Below are 10,115 nucleotides of genomic sequence, written 5' to 3'. Positions count from 1 at the left end.
GAAATCTATTCAGTTGGCTTCACAATGAACAATGCAAAATAATACCTACTACCATCGCAGCTTTCTACCCTGAAAATTCCCACCTCATTTTGCACAAAAACACTCCTGGCCCATACTCATGGTCATATATTCAAATTCATTAATGATAGCTTCGCCACTCTACAATCTCCAACCCCACTGTTTTCCCTTTTGGTCACATTCCATATCCTGTTTTAAATTTAATTCCTTCGAGTCTGTCCGTTGAAAGACTTCTCACTTACCATCACAATCAAACCGCTAAACTGTTGTCTATCCATTTGGCACAGCTGTAGATTTACTCATCCATTACTTCAGTCCCTTCTTTGATGCAATTCAGATCACTGCTTACTGGTGCAGCCACCACCTTCATATCACATTGCACACACCTGGCACACAACTGGCTTAGTCATCCATAGACAAATCTGTCTTGATCAATTTAGGTGTTACAGACAGAGAAAAGATAAATTGAAACCCCCATTCCCTTTTCCTTCTGTCTATAATCAGTGCAGCTTATTTTTGAAGAAACTGACATGTGTTCCCAAGTCACCAGTTAAACAGCACTGCAGCAGAATCTTATGGATATTAATGAAGAGGAATGTTTATTCACAGTCACCCTAAAAAGTTTAATGCTGCAGCAAATTGTACACCAGACACCCAAGGAAGATATAATTAATTAAAGTGGTGCCCTTCTACAAAACATTCAACCCAAACAGAATTGTTAGCAATTCACATGTCTTTGAGAGTCCAGCGAAAGAAGGAGATTTTCCCCACTCTGGGATTGTAGTCAGCTAAATTGGGATGGCTATGGTCACATCTAGATGTACTGGAGGGTTCCTTCAAAGTGAAGGCCATTTAGCAGAACAGATTCAGAGGCCCTAGCGGTTAACTTCCTTTCATTACAAACTCAATCTACACCCAAATACTCATGCCATTCCATTCTTGACCAAATTTATTTGGTTTCTTCCTCGATCCTTAGGCAGAAATTCATTTGCTTCCTCAATCCCTTCCCAACTTAATTCCTAGGCATACTACATCTCTGTGAGCTCCCACTTAACCAGGCTTATGAACTGTTTCTCACCTACCTAGCCCTTACTTTGCAAAGCAACTCTCTCCATACTTTCTAAATATTCAACCGTTCCGTCCTCATTGATAGATAGCAGAGACCCTTTGAAAGGGAGATTAACTGACTTCAGATCTTCCTTGTAATTCAGTACTCATGCCCCTCCAATCAGTTCCGACAATGCCAAAATCTCCTGACCAAGTTAGGCCACATTTGAAAGTCTTGCATCAAGGAAGCCAAGCAAAACTAGAGTCAATGGGAATCCGGGAATACTCTCCGCTGGTACAAAGATCATGGTGTTGGAGATCAGTCATCTGAACTCCAGGACATCTCTGCGGGAGCTCCTCAGGGGGAGTATACTAGGCCGAACCATTTTCGGCTGCTTCAACAAAGATTTTCTGTCCATCCTAAGGTCAGAAGTGAGGATGCACAACCAGTGAGAAATGTTCAGTATCATTCACGACTCCTCCAACAATGAAGCAGTTCATGGCCAATTACGACAAAACCTGGACAATATCCAGTTAGGGTTGACAAGTGGCAAAAAACATTGACTCCCCACAAATGCCAGGCATGTAATGACATAATCATCACTAAATCCCCTACTAACATTATCCTGGGAGTTACCCTTGAGCAGAAATTGAGATGGAATTGCCATATAATCACAGTAGCTTCAAGATCAGAGTCTAGAAATCCTGCAGTGTGTAAATCAACATTGCGATGGAATACTCTCCATTTGCCTGCAGGAGTACAGCTCCAACAAGACTCAAGCAGCATGACACCATGCAGGATGGAGCAGCCCACTTGATTGGCATCACATCCATAAATATTTACTCCCTCTACCACTGCAGTATACAGCCTGCAAAATGCACTGCAGAAATTCACTAAATCTCTTTAACCGGCACCTTCCACCCCACAGTCACTTCCATCTAGAAGGACAAAAGCAAAAAGGTACATGGGAGTACCACCATCTGCAAATTTCCTTCCAAGCTGTGCACTGTCCTAACTTAAATATATTGTTGCTCTTTCATTGTCACTGGGTCAAAATCCTGGAAATCTCTCTTAATGGGATTGTGGGTGCACCTGAATCAAAAGGGATTGCAGAGGTTCTAGGAGGCAGCTTACCACCTTCTCAAGGACGAGTAGGGATAGGCAGTAAATGCTGGCCCAGCCAGTGCCACCAATATCCATGAGTGAACAAAACAAAAGTTGTGAATGACAGTGCTTCCATGTATCCTTGGATCATTACTCTCCTTGACTTCTCTACAGTCTCTAACCATCAATTATATAGATTTACCTGCAATGCATCTCCCTAGCTTAGAGGGAATCATTAGTTGGTCCTCTCTACCTAGCCAACTATAACCAGAATTACTGCACTGTTTCTCTTCTCATCCATGCATCAACAAGCAGAAGCTGTTGATAGGATAAGGACCAATGTGATACACTAGTTAATTATAAGCTTTCCATATAATTTCATAGCCAAATCATTCAAGTAAACTTGATTCTGATAAGTAGAACTGGTATGGTCATAACCACCTCTATTGACACAACCATCCAGGTGACAGAATAAATGGGAATACTAACTCATGCTTAATTACCTCAGGTAAGGTATAGGAAATGCAGGCAACTGAGGTCAGCAATTTTCCCAGTCAGCAAATTCATTTCACAGTGAAGAGCAAGACGGAAAGGGTGCATAGCCTTGTGCTAATCTGAAAAGTAAGGTTCATAAATCACAAGATGTGAACCCCAAGTTTCAAAAGTTCATTCACGACTGCCCACCCACTATCAGTAGTGCCTGGAAACAAAAGGAGAGCTCAAAAGGGCACAAAGAACTCGGGACAGAAGTTGAAAACAGGTTAGTAAGTAAAAGAGAAATCAGAAAATCAAATTACCAAGGAACACAAGTGTTCTATCAACACAAATTCAACAAAAAAGGAAAACTAACTGGGGATTCAAACAAGCAAGAAAATCTCACAGGTATTACTGAAATGGCAAAGTACTGAACAGCTATTTCAAGTTTAAGTAAAAAATAGATAACAAGAGGGGCAATTACTAGAGGATGACCTTAAAATGATCTGAATTGGGGAGAAAGGTTAAAAACTAAAAGTGACAAAACTAAAAAGAAAGAAGCCCAGCTAATGCTGGTCCTGTGTACAAAATAATGTATATAGAACAAAGCGTGAATACTGCAAATCTGTCAGTGTTATAAAAAAAACAAAAAATTTATACTAAAAATTGAAGGAGAAGCATTCAAGGAAATCCACCAACCAGCTTAAGATAGTAATAAAATAACCACATCCCAAGAATGAATAAAATGTCTACACATCAGCCATTATTGCAACCAGTCTTGTGACCCCAACTTTTACCCCGACCTACTGCAGGCCAGCAAGTGGAACTGCCCTCCTAATTTGGTAGTGCACTGAGAAACTCAAGGAGGCTTTCACTGCAAATCTGTAAGCGAAATCTGTTCATTAAACACAAGTTCAGTTATTTTTCTCTTAAGCAGAACTTAGATGCAAATGCTATTTGTTCCACAAGCATCATCGTTTTGGTTCTGTGCAGCCAAAAACTCTAAGCTACTGTATTTCATGATTAAAGATTACACCGGTTTCATTACCTGAGCATAAAAAATTCAGTTTAAAATTAATCACCAGTCAACTAAGTGAGCTTAACAAAAAGTTTTTCTTAAGTCTTTGCTACACTATTCCGCAACTATAGTAAATTCATCAATATTCTCAATTGATTATACTATGATCCCATCTGATATAATGACTGGACAAGTCAGATTCCAGACTGAAGTTTGGCTTGAGAGATTTTATTTAAAATCTATTAAACAAGGTGGTTTTTCACTGAAACACAAGCACGCAATGCTGTAGATCTGGTTTTAAAGAACAAAACAGAAGCTTATCATACAAAGGAAATAAAAGAAACAAAATATAAAATATGTTTGACAGATTTCAAAAACAAGAAAAATAGATTACTGCATCTAACCGAACATATTATAATATTCAAACACCAGACAGATTTCCCTTTTCACCACATTTATAGGTCTGATTTAACTGTTGTTTTCAATTCCCAGTCTTGGCAGCTTGATAGTTCTTCCTTCTGCCATCTGGCCCTAGACTCTTCCATAAGGGAGAATAAAATCTTGCTGTTTCAGTAAGGTCTCCTTTCATGCTCCTAAACTCCAATGAGCATGAGCCCAAACTACTCAACCGCTACTCATAAGAAAACCATACCCATGAAATTCCTTGACTGCCTCCAATGCTAATTTATCTTTCCTTAGTTACATTCTGATTTATTCGCTGTCTGATCCTAAAATTCGCTCAATACAAATGCCCATTACCGCTTCGGGAACTCCCACATACTTGTTCAAAACAAAAAGCTTCAGAAATACTGATGAGTTCATCATTAAGTCCCCTCACAACAGACCAAAATCCACAAGCCATTAGTTCAAAATCTAAACTCTAAACTCTAAAATAAATGGCATTAAACATATATAAAACACATTTCATAGACCATGATTAGCAAAAAGGATCCACTGCATCTTATCGATTTATCAGGAAAAAATATTACCTGAAAACTGATTTAGACACAGCTTTGGAGAGGATACAGTTTCTTCACCTTGTTCTGTTGATTGAGCCAAATATTCATGAAGCTTCTGCACTAATGTATTCAGCTTGCTTTCACTGCAAAAGGAAGTGTTATATATTTTTATAAAAATTACTACGTTGTCCAATCTATTTGCATTTGTTCAGAGTGCAACTACAGACTCCCAAAATTAAGTAACTGCCAAGGAAAAAAAACCTATTTAAAAACAAACTATCCCGGCAGCCAGCATCGAAAAGGACCATCAGACTTTCAGAAAGACCATTTGACTGTCCACTTGGTCAGAAAATAGTGTATAATGTACACCCGTGATTTTCAATCGTAGTGCCATGAAAACCATCCAAGTCTGCCATGAAATTCTGCACAAAGCTCATGAAAATCAATGTAATACCAACATCTTAATAGTCTACTAAACAAAAAAACCAGCTTCCATGTCTTTCTCCATGACAAACAGTGATGCAAAACGTGTGTTTAGGATCGCACCCATCTCGTTTTTCCACACACAGACAACCATGTTGATCTTTAAGGGGGTCCTACTCTCTCCTTAGTTTTTTTTAATCCTTAATATCCTTTTAGAATCTCTTTGGATTCTCCTTAACTTAATCTGCCAAAGTGATCTCATGTCCCCTTTATGCCCTTCTGATTTCCCTCTTAAGTATACTCCTACTGCTGTTATACTCCTCAAGGGATTCACTTGATCCCAACTGTCTATATACGCCTCCTTTCTCTTGACCAGAGTCTCAATATCTCTAGTCATCCTGCCAGCAGTGCCCTTCACAACAACAGGAACCTGCTGGCCCTAAATTTGTTATCTCGCTTTTGAAAGCTTCCCACCTGACAGACATCCTTTTACGTGTGAACAGCCTCCTCTGTCAACTTTTGGAACTTTCTGTCTAACCCCATCAAAATTTGCCTAGCCTCAATTTAGAACTTTAACTTGTGGACCAGGCCTATGCTTTTCCATAACTAATTTAAAACTAACAGAATTATGGTCACTGATCTCAATACCACAGTCACTTGTCCGGTCTTGTTTCCCCAAGAGGAGATCGAGTTTTGACCCTTCTCTAGTTGCAGTAAGGCTTCTACTCACATAATCCAAACCCCTTGAAATAACAGACAACATTCCATTAGCCTTCCTGATTACCTGCTGCACCTGCATATCAGGTTTGTGTTTCTGTACAAGCATCACTATGCCCCTTCTATTGCAGCTTTCTGCAGTTTTTCTCCTCATTTAAATAATATCATTGTTTTCCGTTCTCTCTTTTGAAGTGTACAGCTTCACATTCTCCCCCACTGAACTCCATGTGGCAACATTTTGTGCACATACTTATCAATATTGCTCTGTAAACTGTTTGTATCCCTCTCAAAACTGCTTTTCTACCGATTTTTCTATCGTCTGCAAGTTTGACAACGCATTCACTTCTTTCCAAGTCATTCATATTGTAAATAGTTGTGGTCTTAGCACTGATCCCTGTGAATCGCCACTGGTCACGGGTCACTAACCTGAAAAACAGAAACTCCTTATCCCCACTTGCTGTTTCCTGACCATGAGCCAATTCTCTATTTATGACAACATAATATCATAGGCTCTTCTGACGTAATCTCTTGTGAAGTACCTTGTCAAACACCTTCTCAAAGTCCGAATCCAATACATCTACTGGTTCCCCTCTATCCACTTCAGTTGAGACATCCTTGAAAAACTCCAAAAAAATTAGCCAGATACGAGTTCCCTTTCACGAAGCCAGACTGCTAGGTTAGATTATGACTTTCTAGATTTGATCTTACTTCCTTCGTAATTTATTCCAATACTTTTCTAACAATAGTCATTAGGCTAATCACCCTACATTTAGCCACTTTTTGCCTCCTTTCCTTTGTGAATGGGGTGTCACATGAGCAGTTTTCCCAACGCTCTGGTACTTTTCCAGAATCAAAGGATTTTTGGAAAATTAAACCAATGCGTCCACTATTTCTGTAGATACCTCCTTTCAGATCCTAGGACACAAGCCATCAGGGTCAAGGGACTTATCTGCCTTTAGTCCCATTAGTTTATCTAATAGTACTTCTTTAGAAATGGTGACGGCAATTAATTTCTCCCCCATATTCTGTAGTATTAATGGGATGTTTGAAGTATTTTCCATGTAAAGATTGACGCAACATCCCTGCTTAACTCCTCTGTCATTTTCTTGCTCCCCAAAACCACTTCGCCAGATTCATTTTCTAAGGAACCTATGTTCACTTTGACCCCCTCTTTCTTTTTGTATTTAAAGGATCTCACTGTCAGTTTGTATATTCCTCACTAATTTGCCTTCCGTTTATTTTTTATGTCTTTATTATCTTTTTAGACCTCCTTTTCTGAAATTATCCCAGTCTTCAGGGCTATCACTGACTTTGGCCTCCTTACATGCTTTTTCTTTCAACTTTATACTCAACTTCCTTCATTAGCCATGGTTAGTTAGAATCTTTCCTCCCTTCTGTATTATTGCCCACAGTCATGAATTAACTCCTTAAAAGTCAACTAATGCTTGATTACTGTCATTCCCGCTAATCTAATTGTCCAGTTCACTTTAACTACCTATCTTCATTTCATTATAATTCCCTTAAGTTAAACAGTTGTTTGAGCCAGGTTTCTCACTCTCAAACTAAATATTAAATTCTACTATGTTACAATCACTGCTTCCGAGGAAATCTTTTACTCAGAAGTAATTTATCAAACCTGCCTCATTAGCCATTACCAGATCCAAGGTAGCCTGCTCCCTGGTTGACTCCATGACGGTTTTCTAGAAACCTATCCTTAATGTACTCTTTGAATTTATTGTCGTAGCTACCCTTTCCAATTTGATTATCCCAATCAAATGAAGCTTAAAGTCAACCACAATTATTCTACTCTTTTTACATGCTCCTATCAATAGTTGATCCATAGCCTTTCCTCGAAGTGGCTACCTGTTTGGGGATCTGTACATTACTCATTCAAATGTCTTCATTCTTTTGCTGATTTTTACTTCCACCCCAATGGACCCTTCATCATCCAAGCTCATATCTCTCACAACTGTCCTCATTTCATTCCTTATTAACAGTGCTACCATTTCCCCACCATCATTTCCATCCCACCTGTCTCTCCAAAATGTCAGATATCCCTGAACATGAAGTTCCCAGTTTTTGATCTCCTTGTAACTATGTTTCTGTAATGGCTGAAATCATATTCATTTGCCTCAATTTGTGGCATCCATTCATCTACCATATTTCACATGCTTTGCACATTATAAGATACAAAGACTTTAAGTTTATTCTATTAGTGGATTTCCCTACAGTTTTATGGTTCCTTGGTATAAATGACATTCACACATTCGGTCTTGTCCTTTTAATTTTTGGTAACAATCAGCCTCATCATCTACTTTCTCCTTTACCTTGGATTTTATATATTTTCCATGAAATGAAGCTCCCCTATCCCCAACAATTCAGTTTAAAGTCCTAACTACAGCCCTTGTCATGCAATGCACCCGGACTCTGGTCCCAGAATGATTCAGGTAGAGCCCATCCCATCAGAACAGCTCCCTCCTTCCCCAGTACTGGCACCAACAGTGCATGAATCTGAACTGATATCTCCCACACCAATCTTTCAGCCACACATTTACCTCTTTAATCTCGTTGATCCTGTGCCAATTAGCTTGTGGCTTAGATAGTAATCAGGAGATCACTACCTTTTGAGTGCACTTTCTAATTTAGCCCCTAGCTGCTCACATTCCCTCTTTCTCCCTAAGTCATTGGTACCTACATGGACCGCAACAAATGAATCTTTTTGCTCCCGCTACAAGTTCCTCTGCAGCCCAGGTGAGATATTCAGAACCTGGGTACCAAACTGGCCACATAACCTGCAGAACTCTCTCCTGGCCAGAGACTAGGGTCTATTCTCCTGACTGTACTATTCCCAAATACAATTACATTTCTATTTTCCCTCCCACCTCCTGAATGGCTCCCTGTATCATGGTGTTATGGACAGTTTGTTCATCCTCCCTACACCAGCGCCCTATTCTAATTCACACAAGGAACAAGAATCTCAAACAATTAGATAAACTCAAGGATTCAGGTTCCTGCAACACTACTTCCTAGATGCCTGTAGATGCCTCTAGCTGCCTCGCTCATAGCTACACGTTCCTGTCCTAACTACATGACTGAATACTTAGTAGTTAATCTAAGGGGAATGGCCCCTCCTGAAACAGTGTCCAGGTAACTCTCCCACTCCCTGATGTATCACAGTGCTCTAAGCTCAGGCTCGAGCTCATCAAAAGCGCACTCAACAACCCTTCTTTAGAAATCTGCATTGTCATTCTTCCTCAGCGGAATCCACAAAAACTCTCTCAAATGCACATCTGTCAAACTCAAAGTTTCAATATTTTTCCCCCAATAATGGTAAACTTATGAGCAAACACTTACGTGACCAGTTCAAAATGTTATACCAGAATATTCACAAGATAATGCTAACTCTATGTTAAACTATTACTTTAATCATCACAGCACCTGGACATAATGCATCAACTTCCCACAACAGTTAAACTAGTGGATCTGTAGCTACTTGGTTTCTCCCTCCTTTCCTTTAGAAAGGAAGTGAAATCTGCAATTTTCCAATACAACCGCACAATTCCAATATCTGGAGAGCACTACAAAATTATACCCAGTGCTTATACAATTTACTCACTGACTTCTTTTAACATTGACATGAAATTAATTTAGGTCTTGAAGACTTACCCACTGAAAGTACTATTATTTTCTCCAATACTATTTTCTTACACATTAAAGACTCAAATACCCTTCCCTGGACACAATTTTAGGTTTATGACTGTGACTCAATATTTTGTCCCTTGACATGAAATGCATACAAAGTATTAATTTATAAAGTTATAAATGAAGCAGCCAATACAGCTCTTTAATAAACCCACATTCTCTACTACAAAGTTAAGAAAATAAATATTTTAACAGCCTCCCTTCTACTGAAGCTACTTCAAACCAAACTTATTCTGAAAACACTGCTCACGTTTTAATACTGCAATTTGCACCAGAACAATTGAGACACGCCACAGTCTGAAACAGTCAATTCATCACGTCCCATAATGTTAACATGTCTTTTGAAAATGGTACAGAATCTAAATTTACATCTCCACCAAAAACTACATCAGTTGTTCTTCTAAGTCATGTCCAGCATACCAAGTTCCATTGAGATCTGTTAAGTAGTTTTGACTTATTTTCACAAAATGGCAAAAACATTACGCGCACCCACATTTAGTACTGCAGGGAATGTGAAAAGCATATTTTGATGTTTAGTCTAACCTCGCTGTAGTAAAGGCCAAGAGCAAAAGCAAAAGCAAAAAATATTTTGAAAGGAATTTAAGGCTACATCCTGGAATATTACCCCAACCTCAATGTCTCCTTACCAAGA

General features: G+C 39.1%; 1 protein-coding gene across 1 annotated transcript in view; it reads right to left on the bottom strand.

Annotated features, from left to right (window-relative positions):
- Nucleotides 1–10,115, bottom strand: part of LOC125484856 (transcriptional regulator ATRX-like) — a 64,646-nt gene that overhangs the window by 29,705 nt on the left and 24,826 nt on the right. The window contains exon 2 of the mRNA XM_048605284.1: nucleotides 4,652–4,764. Coding sequence (XP_048461241.1) covers nucleotides 4,652–4,764 — 113 coding nt within the window. The remainder of the gene's footprint in view (nucleotides 1–4,651; nucleotides 4,765–10,115) is intronic.

Source organism: Rhincodon typus, chromosome 14 (assembly GCF_021869965.1).
Source record: "Rhincodon typus isolate 14 chromosome 14, sRhiTyp1.1, whole genome shotgun sequence".
NCBI classification, from domain to species: domain Eukaryota; kingdom Metazoa; phylum Chordata; class Chondrichthyes; order Orectolobiformes; family Rhincodontidae; genus Rhincodon; species Rhincodon typus.
This window is presented reverse-complemented; position numbering and strand designations above follow the sequence as displayed.